Source organism: Mauremys reevesii, linkage group 2, assembly GCF_016161935.1.
Source record: "Mauremys reevesii isolate NIE-2019 linkage group 2, ASM1616193v1, whole genome shotgun sequence".
In the NCBI taxonomy this organism is placed as follows: domain Eukaryota; kingdom Metazoa; phylum Chordata; order Testudines; family Geoemydidae; genus Mauremys; species Mauremys reevesii.
This window is the reverse complement of record NC_052624.1, coordinates 286,898,376-286,913,245: the sequence shown is the minus strand read 5'-3', so window position 1 is coordinate 286,913,245 and position 14,870 is coordinate 286,898,376. Positions and strand designations below refer to the sequence as shown.

At 62.8% G+C, this 14,870-nt stretch overlaps 1 protein-coding gene across 2 annotated transcripts in view; it reads right to left on the bottom strand.

Annotated features, from left to right (window-relative positions):
- LOC120396442 (microtubule-actin cross-linking factor 1-like) overlaps positions 1-13,511 on the bottom strand; it is an 82,557-nt gene extending 69,046 nt beyond the window's left edge. For both annotated transcript variants that reach the window (XM_039521324.1, XM_039521325.1), the window contains exons 1-4: positions 13,288-13,511; positions 5,508-5,627; positions 1,826-1,933; positions 1,376-1,594 (exon numbers count right to left, since the gene is read on the bottom strand). In XM_039521324.1, the coding sequence (XP_039377258.1) occupies positions 1,376-1,594; positions 1,826-1,933; positions 5,508-5,627; positions 13,288-13,500 (660 nt within the window). In that variant the 5' untranslated portion in view covers positions 13,501-13,511. The remainder of the gene's footprint in view (positions 1-1,375; positions 1,595-1,825; positions 1,934-5,507; positions 5,628-13,287) is intronic.
- Positions 13,512-14,870: the final 1,359 nt, after the last annotated feature.

Below are 14,870 nucleotides of genomic sequence, written 5' to 3'. Positions count from 1 at the left end.
CGGACAGGTGGCAGCCCTGCCCCCGTCTCTGCCCATCGCCTCCCCTGGCCCCAGCCTGGCCTGATTCCCGGGTCATGGCAGCCTAGAGAGCGGGGCCCAGGCCCCGCAGTGGATGGCACCGCCTGGGCCCGCAGTGCAGGGCAGTGCACCGTGGAGGGGGCCGTGGGGAGAGGTGAACGCGGCTGCTCCTTAACTGTCAGGTGACAGACCCTGCAGGCTGCTGCAGACACTGGGTGGGGTTGCCAACTTTCTGATCACAGAAAACCAAACTCCCTTGCCCCGCCCCCTTCCCTGAGGCTCCGCCCCCTGCTCACTCCCTCTGTCACTCACTTTCCCCCACCCTCACTCACTTGCTCATTTTCACCCTGCTGGCTCAGGGGGCTGGGGTGTGGGACGGGGTGAGGGCTCCAGCTGCGGGTGCGGGCTCCAGGTAGGGCCAGAAATGAGGAGTTCAGGGTGCGGGAGGGACTCTGGACGCAGCAGGGGGTTGGAGCGTGGGAGGGGGTTCGTGGTGCAGGCTCTGGGAGGGAGTTGGGGCACAGGAGAGGACTCTGGATGGGGCAGGGGGTTGGGGTGCGGGAGGGGTGAGGGTGCAGGCTCCGGGAGGGAGTTGGATGCAGGAGGACTCTGGATGGGGCAGGGGTTGGGGTGCAGGAGGGGTGAGGTGCAGGCTCCGGGAGGAGTTGGGTGCAGAGAGGACTCTGGATGGGGCAGGGGTTGGGAGTGCGGGAGGGGTGAGGGTGCAGGCTCCAGGAGGGAGTTGGATGCAGGAGGGGACTCTGGATGGGGCAGGGGGTTGGGGTGCAGGAGGGGGTGAGGGGTGCAGGCTCCGGGAGGGAGTTGGGTGCAGGAGGGGACTCTGGATGGGGCAGGGGGTTGGGGTGCGGGAGAGGGTGAGGGGTGCAGGCTCTGGGAGGCGCTTACTTCGGGCAGCTCCCCGGAAGCGGCAATATGTCTGCTCCGAAGCGGAGATGTGGCCAGAAAGCTCTGCGCGGTGCGGGCTGCCTCTGCCCACAGGCACCGCCCCTGCAGCTCCCATTGGCTGCGGTTCCCGGCCAATGGAAGCTGCGGAGCTGGCGCTCGGGGCAGGGGCAGTGCGCGGAGCCCCCCTGGCCTCACCTCGGAGCTCAGGGACATGTCACCGCTTCTGGGGAGCCGCATGGAGCCGGGCAGGGACCTGCCTTAGCCCTGCTGTGCTGCCGACTGGACTTTTAACGGCCCGGTCAGCGGGCTGACTGGAGCCACCAGGGTCCTTTTTGCCTGGGCGTTCCGGTCCAAAACCAGACACCTGGCCCCCCTGCTCCCATTCCACAGGGCACCTCCCGGTTCTTGGGCTCTGTCCCCGCATCTTCGCTCGCCCTCCAGCCCTGCTCACCTGCAGCAGGTCCTGCTGCTCCTTGAAGGCTTCCCAGCTGATGGCGTCCGGGGAGAGCCGCGCAGCCACCAGCTGCGTCTCCTCCAGCCAGGGCGTGAGCTCGTCATGGGCCTCAGCCAACTGGGCTAGCAGGGCCTGGGCCCGCTCCAGCTGCACCGCGCAGGCTGCGCTGTCCTGGAAGAGCCGCTCAGCTTGCTCCTGGAGGGACTGCGCCGATGGCTGGGGCAGAGAAACAGCTCACAGGGGGCGCGCACCAGGCCGGGCAGAGCATGGCACATGGGCCTTCTCCCTGAGCGCACTGGCTCTGCCAGCCCAGGCCACGGGCCGTGGGGCTTTTCCCCATGTCACCCGGTGGCTGGCTGGGGAATGCAGCAGGTCAGGAACCCGAGGGGACACCCCGTGCTGCCCATCACCCACGGGCCCCTGGCCAGAGGCTGTGCCGGGTCTCACCTGCGGGTGCTGGTGTGAGGGCAGGGGCCAGGCACGGAGCAGTGGGTCGGAGATCCCCAGCAGGCGCTCCACCAGGCCCCGGTGGTGCAGAATCTCGGCGGAGAGGAGCTAAGAGGGAGAGAGGTGTTAGCACAAACCCTGCTGCTGCCCTCCCCCGTGGGGAACACAGGCAGGCGAGGGTCCAGCTGCCTCTGCCCCGCTGGCAGTAGCCCCGCTATACACCTGCCAACTCAGCCGCTAGGCCCACGCTCACTTCCCCACCCTCCAGGCCCGGGGGCTCTCCTTGGCAGACAGGCAGGCCAAAGCCCAGCTCTGTGGCCGCCACTCACTGCCCAGCGCTGGGCACGGTGCCTCTGCCGTGGGCGGCCTTTTCTCCATGCCCCAGCAGCCCCAGAGCCAGAGAAGCTGGACCCCAGCTCCAGGGAGCTCTGCATGAAGGGAACCCGAGCTCAGGCCCTACCCCTCCAACAGGGCACTGCGGGCTCTGCTCTGCCACACACGGACAGTGCCCAGGGAGCTCATTGGGCTAAGCACCTCGCTGACCTGAACTGCTTGTGAGAGACGCCTGCACTCAGTCGGTGTGTCTGTGTGTGTGCATAGGCTAGAGTGGTGCAGTCCGTGCAAATCGGTGGGTGCTTTGTATAAGAACATAAGAAAGGCCGTACCGGGTCAGACCAAAGGTCCATCTAGCCCAGTATCCTGTCTACCGACAGTGGCCAATGCCAGGTGCCCCTGAGGGAGTGAACCTAACAGGCAATGATCAAGTGATCTCTCTCCTGCCATCCATCTCCATCCTCTGACGAACAGAGGCTAGGGACACCATTCCTTACCCATCCTGGCTAATAGCCATTTATGGACTTAGCCACCATGAATTTATCCAGTCCCCTTTTAAACATTGTTATAGTCCTAGCCTTCACAACCTCCTCAGGTAAGGAGTTCCACAAGTTGACTGTGCGCTGCGTGAAGAAGAACTTCCTTTTATTTGTTTTAAACCTGCTGCCTATTAATGTATGTCTCAGTCGGCGTTTCTGAGTGTGTATGTGCACAGATTTCAGAGTAGCAGCCGTGTTAGTCTGTATCCGCAAAAAGAACAGGAGTACTTGTGGCACCTTAGAGACTAACACATTTATTTCAGCAGAAGCTTTCGTGGGCTACAGCTCACTTCTTTGGATGAACAGAATGGAACACGCAGACAAAATCTCTTATTGCCCTTATATAAATCCATGGTACGCCCACATCTCGAATACTGTGGACAGATGTGGTCTCCTCACCTCAAAAAAGATATTCTAGCACTAGAAAAGCTTCAGAGAAGGGCAACTAAAATGATTAGGGGTTTGGAGAGGGTCCCATATGAGGAAAGATTAAAGAGGCTAGGACTCTTCAGCTTGGAAAAGAGAAGACTAAGGGGGGATATGATAGAGGTATATAAAATCATGAGTGATGTTGAGAAAGTGGATAAGGAAAAGTTATTTACTTATTCCCATAATACAAGAACTAGGGGTCACCAAATGAAATTAATAGGCAGCAGGTTTAAAACAAATAAAAGGAAGTTCTTCTTCACGCAGCGCACAGTCAACTTGTGGAACTCCTTGCCTGAGGAGGTTGTGAAGACTGGGACTATAACAGCGTTTAAAGGAGAACTGGATAAATTCATGGAGGTTAAGTCCACTAATGGCTATTAGCCAGGATGGGTAAGAATGGTGTCCCTAGCCTCTGTTCGTCAGAGGGTGGAGATGGATGGCAGGAGAGAGATCACTTGATCATTGCCTGCTAGGTTCACTCCCTCAGGGGCACCTGGCATTGGCCACTGTCGGTAGACAGATACTGGGCTAGATGCACCTTTGGTCTGACCCGGTACGGCCGTTCTTATGTTCTTATGTTCTTATGTTCTGTTCACAGGCTACCGTGACTCAATCTGTGCAAATCGGTGCGTGCTGTGTCTTGCAGTCGGCATGTGTATGTGACTCAGTCCATGAGAATCGGTGCAAGCTGCATGTTGCAGACAGCGTGTGTATGTGACTCGGTCCGTGGGAATTGGTGCATGGTGCGTGTCTCAGTCGGCGTGTGTATGTGACTCGGTCGGTGCGAATCGGTGCGTGCTGCATGTTGCAGACAGCGTGTGTATGTGACTCGGTCGGTGCGAATCGGTGCATGCTGCATGTTGCAGACAGCGTGTGTATGTGACTCGGTCCGTGGGAATCGGTGCATGCTGCATGTTGCAGTCAGCGTGTGTATGTGACTCGGTCGGTGCGAATCGGTGCATGCTGCATGTTGCAGACAGCGTGTGTATGTGACTCGGTCGGTGCGAATCGGTGCATGCTGCATGTTGCAGTCAGCGTGTGTATGTGGCTCGGTCGGTGCGAATCGGTGCATGCTGCATGTTGCAGACAGCGTGTGTATGTGGCTCGGTCGGTGCGAATCGGTGCATGCTGCATGTTGCAGACAGCGTGTGTATGTGGCTCGGTCGGTGCGAATCGGTGCATGCTGCATGTTGCAGACAGCGTGTGTATGTGGCTCGGTCGGTGCGAATCGGTGCATGCTGCATGTTGCAGACAGCGTGTGTATGTGGCTCAGTCCGTGGGAATCGGTGCATGCTGCATGTTGCAGACAGCGTGTGTATGTGACTCGGTCGGTGCGAATCGGTGCATGCTGCATGTTGCAGTCAGCGTGTGTATGTGACTCGGTCCGTGGGAATCGGTGCATGCTGCATGTTGCAGTCAGCGTGTGTATGTGACTCGGTCCGTGCGTGTACGTGTGGCCATGTGCCTGGCTCAGTGTGTGTGTCCAGGGGAATCCAGAGGGGAGCGTGTGAGGAAGTGGGAATGTTCTGGCTGTGTTGTGTGAGTGCTGAGTGGGGAGCATTGACCTGGGAAGGGGGCAGGGAAGTTGTGCTGGGACTGGCTGCATTGGGGAAGGGAGGAGACCTGAGCATGTAACAGAGAACCCAGGAGGGGGGTTGGAGGCCAGGTGACACCTCTGCCCAGGAAACAACAAGGGACACACAGGCTGGGGGAGGAGCCGGGGGAGGCTGAGTGAGAGGCTGGAGGGTGTTTCACTTTGGAGCTGGCTGGGAAATGGAGAGGGGCCCGGATGGGGCTTGGGATTCCCAACGGGGCTGTAGCCTCCCTGGGGGCCCCAGATGGACCTAACTAAGGGGGGGTCCTGTTGTCTGGCAAGCCCTGTCCTGGACTGTGTTCCTGTCGTCTAAATAAACCTTCTGTGTTACTGGCTGGCTGAGAGTCCTGGTGATTTGCAGGACGTGGGGGTGCAGGGCCCTGACTCCCCCACACTCCGTGACACAGAGGAAATGCCAGGGCCGCCCAGAGGATTCAGGGGGAGCTGTGGCGCTGGTCCGGGTCTTCGGAGGCAGGGGGGCCCTTCAGTCACTCTGCATCTTCGGCAGCACTGAAGGGCCCCCCGCTGACTAAATGCCGCCGAAGACCCGGACTGCTGCCGGGCCAGGGCTCACGGGGCCCCTGCGGGGCCCAAGGTCTGGGGCAAATTGCCCCACTTGCCTGCCCCCCCTCCCCCTCCCAGGCGACCCTGGGAAACTCAGCCTGAATTCCCGGCGCTGGCTGGGGCAGGGGGAACGCCGGGTGCCTTTGGCTGCTGCCCTGGGTGCGGGCTGCCTCCCTCTGAGTGACTGGGAGCACGGGGCTGGGCGCTGGGCCGGCGTCCCTACCTGCTGAGCGGAGAGCTGCGAGCAGATGGCCTGGGCGTCCAGCTGGACCTGCCTGAGCTCCTCCAGGTGCTGGCCGAGCCTGGCCAGGTGGGCATGTTCGGCCCCCAGGACCTGCTCAAACTGAGACAGAGACGCCCCCCCGGTCAGACACCGGGTGTGTTGGGGAATCGAGTGTGCACGACGTGCTGCGGGGGGGGAGGAGCCTGCACGAGGTGCTGTGCGGGGCGGGGGGAATGGGGCGTGCACGTGGTGCTCGGGGGGGGAGTGGAGCCTGCACGAGGTGCTGCGGGGGAGGAATGGGGCGTGCACGAGGTGCTATGGGGGGGAGTGGAGCCTGCACGAGGTGCTATGGGGGGGAGGAATGGGCGTGCACGAGGTGCTATGGGGAGTGGAGCCTGCACGAGGTGCTGCGGGGAGGAATGGGCGTGCACGGTGCTATGGGGAGTGGAGCCTGCACGAGGTGCTATGGGGGGGAGTGGAGCCTGCACGAGGTGCTGCGGGGGGGGAATGGGACGTGCACGAGGTGCTGCAGGGGGGAATGGGGGTGCACGAGGTGCCGCGGGGGAGGGGAAATGGGGCGTGCACGAGGTGCTGCGGGGAATGGGGCGTGCACGAGGTGCTGCAGGGGAATGGGGCGTGCACAAGGTGCTGCAGGGAATGGGGCGTGCACGAGGTGCTGCGGGAGGAATGGGCGTGCACGAGGTGCCGCGGGAGAAATGGGACGTGCACAAGGTGCTGCAGGGAATGGGCGTGCACAAGGTGCTGCAGGGGGGACTGGGGCCTGCACAAGGTGCTGCAGGGGAGTGGAGCCTGCACGAGGTGCTGCGGGGGGGGAATGGGACGTGCACGAGGTGCCGCGGGGAGAAATGGGGCGTGCACGAGGTGCTGCAGGGGGAATGGGACGTGCACGAGATGCCGCTGGGAGGAAATGGGGCGTGCACGAGGTGCTGCAGGGGAATGGGGCGTGCACGAGGTGCTGCAGGGGAATGGGACGTGCACGAGATGCCGCGGGGAGAAATGGGGCGTGCACGAGGTGCTGCGGGAGGGGAAATGGGCGTGCACGAGGTGCTATGGGGAGTGGAGCCTGCACGAGGTGCTGCGGGGAGAAATGGGGCGTACGACGTGCTGCAGGGGAATGGGGTGCACGAGGTGCTGTGGGGAGAAATGGGCGGGCACGAGGTGCTATGGGGGGGAGTGGAGCCTGCACGAGGTGCTGGGGGGGAGGGGAAATGGGGCGTGCACGACGTGCTGCAGGGAATGGGGTGCACGAGGTGCCGCGGGAGGGGAATGGGGCGTGCACGAGGTGCTGCGGGGGAATGGGCGTGCACGAGGTGCTGCAGGGAAATGGGGCGTGCACGAGGTGCTGCGGGGAATGGGCGTGCACGAGGTGCTGCAGGGAATGGGGCGTGCACGAGATGCTATGGGAGTGGAGCCTGCACGAGGTGCTGCGGGGAGAAATGGGGCGTGCACGAGGTGCTGGGGGAATGGGGCGTGCACGAGGTGCTGCGGGGAATGGGGCGTGCACGAGGTGCTGCGGGGGGGACTGGGGCGTGCACGAGGTGCTGCGGGGGAGGGGAAATGGGGCGTGCACGAGGTGCTATGGGGAAGTGGAGCCTGCACGAGGTGCTGCGGGGAGGAAATGGGCGTGCACGACGTGGTGCAGGGGGAAATGGGGTGTGCACGAGGTGCTATGGGGGGGAGTGGAGCCTGCACGAGGTGCTGCAGGGGGGAGTGGAGCCTGCACGAGGTGCTGCGGGGGAGGGGAAATGGGGCGTGCATGAGGTGCTGCGGGGGAGGGGGAATGGGGCATGCACGAGGTGCTATGGGGGGGAGTGGAGCCTGCACGAGGTGCTGTGGGGAGGGTAAATGGGGCGTGCACGAGGTGCTTCGGGGGGGATTGGTGCGTGCACTAGGTGCTGCAGGGGGGAATGGGGGTGCACGAGGTGCTGCGGGGGAGGGGAACTGGGGCGTGCACGAGGTGCTGCGGGGGAGGGGAAATGGGGCGTGCACGAGGTGCTGTGGGGGCAGTGGAGCCATTGGTAGCTCAGCTGGTGAGCCCCTGCCTAGCAGGGCCCGGAGTATTTCACCCCCTTCCCCTGTGCTCAGCCCGACCACCTGCACTTGGCTAAAGCAACACTCCCAGGGGCGTGTCAAGCTGAGAGCTGGAGACACCAAGAGATGGAGAATCCCCCTCCCCCTCCATTACTCGGGAGGTCATTTCCCTCCCTGCTAAACATTGTCTGCTCCAGCTTGCAGCCATCGGTCCCTGTTCTGCTTTGCTCAGTCCCAGAGCCCTGCGCACCTGCTGTGTGCTCCCCGCCACGGTGCCTGGACACGGCGCCCGAGCCACCTCTCCGTCTGCGTTTGCACAAGCTAACGGCCTGCGCGCTTGCGTCTCCCGCTGCCAGGCATTTTCTCCAGCCTCCAGTCAGTTCCCTGGCTAATCTGCACCTCTCCAGTTTTCCAACAGCCTTTGAAATGCAGCCCCCAGGACTGGGCCTGTTATTGCACCACTGGTCTCAAATCACCTCCCTGCTGCTCGCTTCCCTGCTCATACAGCCACAGGTCGCACTAACCTTTCTAGCCCCAGCATCGCTATGAGCAACCATGAGCTGCTTGGCCACTCTGACCCCTAACAGCCCCATCTCTAGGGCCGTCGGCGCTCCTGGGCCCCGGACCTACGGCCTTGAGATCACTGCTGCCCAGGGCACAGCCCCGTCTCTAGGGCCGCCGGCGCTCCTGGGCCACGGACCTACGGCCTTGAGATCGCTGCTGCCCAGGGCACAGCCCCGTCTCTAGGGCCGCCGGCGCTCCTGGGCCCCAGACCTACGGCCTTGAGATCGCTGCTGCCCAGGGCACAGCCCCGTCTCTAGGGCCGTCGGCGCTCCTGGGCCCCGGACCTACGGCCTTGAGATCGCTGCTGCCCAGGGCACAGCCCCGTCTCTAGGGCCGCCGGCGCTCCTGGGCCCCGGACCTACGGCCTTGAGATCGCTGCTGCCCAGGGCACAGCCCCGTCTCTAGGGCCCCCGGCGCCCCTGGGGCCCGGACCTACGGCCTTGAGTATCGCTGCTGCCCAGGGCACAGCCCCGTCTCTAGGGCCGTCGGCGCTCCTGGGCCACAGACTTACGGCCTTGAGATCGCTGCTGCCCAGGGCACAGCCCCGTCTCTAGGGACACCGGCGCTCCTGGGCCCCGGACCTACGGCCTTGAGATCGCTGCTGCCCAGGGCACAGCCCCGTCTCTAGGGACACCGGCGCTCCTGGGCCCCGGACCTACGGCCTTGAGATCGCTGCTGCCCAGGGCACAGCCCTGTCTCTAGGGACACCGGCGCTCCTGAGCCCCAGATCTACGGCCTTGAGTATCGCTGCTGCCCAGGGCACAGCCCCGTCTCTAGGGCCGCCGGCGCTCCTGGGCCACGGACCTACGGCCTTGAGATCGCTGCTGCCCAGGGCACAGCCCCGTCTCTAGGGCCGCCGGCGCTCCTGGGCCCCAGACCTACGGCCTTGAGATCGCTGCTGCCCAGGGCACAGCCCCGTCTCTAGGGCCGTCGGCGCTCCTGGGCCCCGGACCTACGGCCTTGAGATCGCTGCTGCCCAGGGCACAGCCCGTCTCTAGGGCCGCCGGCGCTCCTGGGCCCCAGACCTCGGCCTTGAGATCGCTGCTGCCCAGGGCACAGCCCCGTCTCTAGGGCCGCCGGCGCTCCTGGGCCCCAGACCTACGGCCTTGAGATCGCTGCTGCCCAGGGCACAGCCCCGTCTCTAGGGCCGCCGGCGCTCCTGGGCCCCGGACCTACGGCCTTGAGTATCGCTGCTGCCCAGGGCACAGCCCCGTCTCTAGGGCCGTCGGCGCTCCTGGGCCACAGACTTACGGCCTTGAGATCGCTGCTGCCCAGGGCACAGCCCCGTCTCTAGGGCCGTCAGCGCTCCTGGGCCCCAGACCTACGGCCTTGAGATCGCTGCTGCCCAGGGCACAGCCCCGTCTCTAGGGACACCGGCGCTCCTGGGCCCCAGACCTACGGCCTTGAGATCACTGCTGCCCAGGGCACAGCCCCGTCTCTAGGGCCGTCGGCGCTCCTGGGCCCCGGACCTACGGCCTTGAGATCGCTGCTGCCCAGGGCACAGCCCTGTCTCTAGGGACACCGGCGCTCCTGAGCCCCAGATCTACGGCCTTGAGTATCGCTGCTGCCCAGGGCACAGCCCCGTCTCTAGGGCCGTCGGCGCTCCTGGGCCCCAGACCTACGGCCTTGAGATCGCTGCTGCCCAGGGCACAGCCCTGTCTCTAGGGACACCGGCGCTCCTGAGCCCCAGACCTATGGCCTTGAGATCGCTGCTGCCCAGGGCACAGCCCCGTCTCTAGGGACACCGGCGCTCCTGGGCCCCGGACCTACGGCCTTGAGATCACTGCTGCCCAGGGCACAGCCCTGTCTCTAGGGACACCGGCACTCCTGAGCCCCAGATCTACGGCCTTGAGTATCGCTGCTGCCCAGGGCACAGCCCCGTCTCTAGGGCCGTCGGCGCTCCTGGGCCCCAGACCTACGGCCTTGAGATCGCTGCTGCCCAGGGCACAGCCCCGTCTCTAGGGCTGCCTGCGCTCCTGGGCCCCAGACCTACGGCCTTGAGATCGCTGCTGCCCAGGGCACAGCCCCGTCTCTAGGGCCGTCGGCGCTCCTGGGCCCCAGACCTACGGCCTTGAGATCACTGCTGCCCAGGGCACAGCCCCGTCTCTAGGGCCGCCGGCGCTCCTGGGCCCTGGACCTACGGCCTTGAGTATAGCTGCTGCCCAGGGCACAGCCCCGTCTCTAGGGCCGTCGGCGCTCCTGGGCCCCAGACCTACGGCCTTGAGATCGCTGCTGCCCAGGGCACAGCCCCGTCTCTAGGGCCGTCGGCGCTCCTGGGCCCCGGACCTACGGCCTTGAGATCACTGCTGCCCAGGGCACAGCCCCGTCTCTAGGGACACCGGCGCTCCTGGGCCCCGGACCTACGGCCTTGAGATCACTGCTGCCCAGGGCACAGCCCCGTCTCTAGGGCCGCCGGCGCTCCTGGGCCCCAGACCTACGGCCTTGAGATCACTGCTGCCCAGGGCACAGCCCCGTCTCTAGGGCCGCCGGCGCTCCTGGGCCCCAGACCTACGGCCTTGAGATCACTGCTGCCCAGGGCACAGCCCCGTCTCTAGGGACACCGGCGCTCCTGGGCCCCAGACCTACGGCCTTGAGATCGCTGCTGCCCAGGGCACAGCCCCGTCTCTAGGGCCGCCGGCGCTCCTGGGCCCCGGTCCTACGGCCTTGTGTATCGCTGCTGCCCAGGGCACAGCCCCGTCTCTAGGGACGCCGGCGCTCCTGGGCCCCAGACCTACGGCCTTGAGATCGCTGCTGCCCAGGGCACAGCCCCGTCTCTAGGGCCGTCGGCGCTCCTGGGCCCCAGACCTACGGCCTTGAGATCACTGCTGCCCAGGGCACAGCCCCGTCTCTAGGGACACCGGGCGCTCCTGGGCCCCAGACCCACGGCCTTGAGATCACTGCTGCCCAGGGCACAGCCCCGTCTCTAGGGCCATCGGTGTTCCTGGGCCCCAGACCTACGGCCTTGAGATCACTGCTGCCCAGGGCACAGCCCCGTCTCTAGGGCCGTCGGCGCTCCTGGGCCCCGGACCTACGGCCTTGAGATCGCTGCTGCCCAGGGCACAGCCCCGTCTCTAGGGCCGTCAGCGCTCCTGGGCCACGGACCTACGGCCTTGAGATCGCTGCTGCCCAGGGCACAGCCCCGTCTCTAGGGACACCGGCGCTCCTGGGCCCCAGACCTACGGCCTTGAGATCGCTGCTGCCCAGGGCACAGCCCCGTCTCTAGGGCCGTCGGCGCTCCTGGGCCCCGGACCTACGGCCTTGAGATCACTGCTGCCCAGGGCACAGCCCCGTCTCTAGGGACACCGGCGCTCCTGGGCCCCAGACCTACGGCCTTGAGATCGCTGCTGCCCAGGGCACAGCCCGTCTCTAGGGCCGTCGGCGCTCCTGGGCCCCAGACCCACGGCCTTGAGATCGCTGCTGCCCAGGGCACAGCCCGTCTAGAGGGACACCGGCGCTCCTGGGCCACGGACCTACGGCCTTGAGTATCGCTGCTGCCCAGGGCACAGCCCCGTCTCTAGGGCCGTCGGCGCTCCTGGGCCCCGGACCTACGGCCTTGAGATCGCTGCTGCCCAGGGCACAGCCCCGTCTCTAGGGCTGCCTGCGCTCCTGGGCCCCAGACCTACGGCCTTGAGATCGCTGCTGCCCAGGGCACAGCCCCGTCTCTAGGGCCGTCGGCGCTCCTGGGCCCCAGACCTACGGCCTTGAGATCACTGCTGCCCAGGGCACAGCCCCGTCTCTAGGGCCGTCGGCGCTCCTGGGCCCCGGACCTACGGCCTTGAGATCACTGCTGCCCAGGGCACAGCCCCGTCTCTAGGGACACCGGCGCTCCTGGGCCCCAGACCTACGGCCTTGAGATCACTGCTGCCCAGAGCACAGCCCCGTCTCTAGGGCCGTCGGCGCTCCTGGGCCCCAGACCTACGGCCTTGAGATCGCTGCTGCCCAGGGCACAGCCCCGTCTCTAGGGCCGTCAGCGCTCCTGGGCCCCAGACCTACGGCCTTGAGATCGCTGCTGCCCAGGGCACAGCCCCGTCTCTAGGGCCGTCGGCGCTCCTGGGCCCCGGACCTACGGCCTTGAGTATCGCTGCTGCCCAGGGCACAGCCCCGTCTCTAGGGCCGTCGGCGCTCCTGGGCCCCGGACCTACGGCCTTGAGTATCGCTGCTGCCCAGGGCACAGCCCCGTCTCTAGGGCCGTCGGCGCTCCTGGGCCCCAGACCTACTGCCATTTCACCTGTGCTTCTACAGCGCTAATTGTAGGGAGCCTGGCGGGCTGTACCGCCAAAGACCTCCCGAAATCTATTACATTTGTGCAGCTGCTTTTATCAACCAAACTGTAACCTCACCACAAACAAGTCCAGGTTTGTTTGACAAGACCCACGTCCCATAATGCCGCGGTGACTGGCAGTAATTCGGTTCCCCCCCGTGTCAATGGTTCATTATTTAGCCTGGGAATGAGCCGCAGATTGAGAGGCCAGAAGGGATGATTGTAATCGTCTCGCCTGACCGCCTGTGTGACACGGGCCAGAGGCCTGCCCCATGGCAATTCCTGTTTGAACTGGAGCAGAGCGTTTAGGAACATCCCAGCCAATCTGGATTTTAAAACTGCCAGTGATGAGGAACCCTATGGGACGTTGTTCCAATGGTTAATTGTCCTGATGGCTTCTGGAATGTCTCTGGTATTCCAAGATTTTTTAAAAATCAGTGGGCCAGAGATCTCCTCCGCCGGCTCTTTTAGGACTCTTGGCTGGGAGTTACCTGGGCCTGCTGATTTTAAAATGTTTCTCCCTAGTAGATGCTGTTAACATGCATCTTAGTTACTTTGTCGCCCTGGTGTGCTCAACGCACATCACCCCGCAGCTTTCCGAAGTCAGAGCAGCACTATTTACTGAACCCTTCAGGCTTTTCACCATCGCCACCGGGCCCCTCGGGGTCAGGCCGAGGCACAGGGGGGCCCTTGCCCAGCTGCTGCCTGGGCTGTACACACCCTGGGGAGACAGAGGATTGGGTACAATTTGGAACCTGGCAGGACGATTGCATGACTGGAATGTTACGACACTGGGCCATGTGTGCCCACCAGAGGGGAGGAGGCGAGATCGGGGATGGGGGTTGAGTCTCAGCCCCGGGACTGATCCTGGGCCCTTCCCCTCGCCCCCCTTGCCCTCAGTACCTTTTCTCTGTCGCTGGCACTGACCGGGTGTGGCCCATCAGCTGGCTGGCTGTCCCCAGAGGCTAGCTCCTTCTCCATTCGACCCAGCCAGAGAGCCAGGTCCTCCTGGGCAGAGTCCACATGGGATGAGGCATCCAGGGTCTGCGCCAGCCGGTGCTGGATGTCACCGCTGCTCTGCCCCATGATCAGATACCTCATCCTCAGGGACTCCATCTTCTCCTGGGCCAGCTGGGCTTCCTCGCCTGCAGAGGGGTCGGACGTCAGGAGGGAGCACAAGACCATCAGGTCTGACCTCCTCCGTTGCACAGGAGAGACCCATCATCCCTGCCCTGAGCCTGGCTGAGCTAGAGCAGAGCTTTTGGAAGCTCCAGGCTGGGTTCACAGATGCCAGGTGATGGAGAAGCCACCACGGCTCTGGGTGGGCTCTTCCAATGGTCAATTCGCATCACCACTAACCACTGCCCCTTAGTTCTAGTCTGCATTTCTCTCCCTTCTGCTTGCAGCCCTCAGACCTTGGTCTGCTGGATCAAAGAGCTGTCTGCTCCCAGGGCGTGACTGTGATCTGCACCCCAGGCACAGCCCCCAACCTGAGCTACAGTCTAGCTTCTCTTGTCAATTATCTGCCTTTCTCACTGCTGATTTGTCCTCGCGGCTGTCAGCTTCCCAGATTGTCCTTGCACCTAAATGAATCCATAAATAATTGTTACTGCTTCTTTAAATACTTCCTGACAGTCAGTTTTGCTCAGAGTTGTTTTACACTTTGAAAAAAAACAGGAGTACTTGTGGCACCTTAGAGACTAACAAATTTATTTCAGCATGAGCTTTCGTGAGCTGCAGCTCACTTCTTCGGATGCATAGAATGGAACACACAGACAGGGGATATTTATACATACAGAGAACATGAAAAGGTGGAAGTATGCATACCAACAGGAAGAGTCTAATCAATTGAGATGAGCTATCATCAGCAGGAGGAAAAAAAACTTTTTGAAGTGATAATTAAGATGGCCCATAGAAGGTGTGAGGAGAACTTAACATAGGGAAATAGATTCAATTGGTGTAATGACCCAACCATTCCCAGTCTTTGTTTAGGCCACAGTTAATAGTATCTAGTCTGCATATTAATTCAAGTTCAGCAGTCTCTCTTTGGAGTCTGTTTTTGAAGTTTTTTTGTTGCAAAATTGCCACCTTCAAGTCTGTCACTGAGCGGTCAGAGAGGTTGAAGTGTCTCCCACTGGTTTTTGAATGTTATGATTCCTGATGTCAGATTTGTGTCCATTTATTCTTTTGCGTAGAGACTGTCTGGTTTGGCCAATGTACATGGCAGAGGGGCATTGCTGGCACATGATGGCATATATCACGTTGGTAGATGTGCAGGTGTACGAGCCCCTGATGGCGTGTCTGATGTGATTAGGTCCTGTGATGGTGTCACTTGAATGGATATGTGGACAGAGCTGGCATCGGGCTTTATTGCAAGGATAGGTTCCTGGGTTAGTGTTTATGTTGTATGGTGTGCGGTTGCTGGTGAGTATTTGCTTCAGGTTGGGAGGCTGTCTATAAGCGAGGACTGGCCTGTCTCCCAAGAT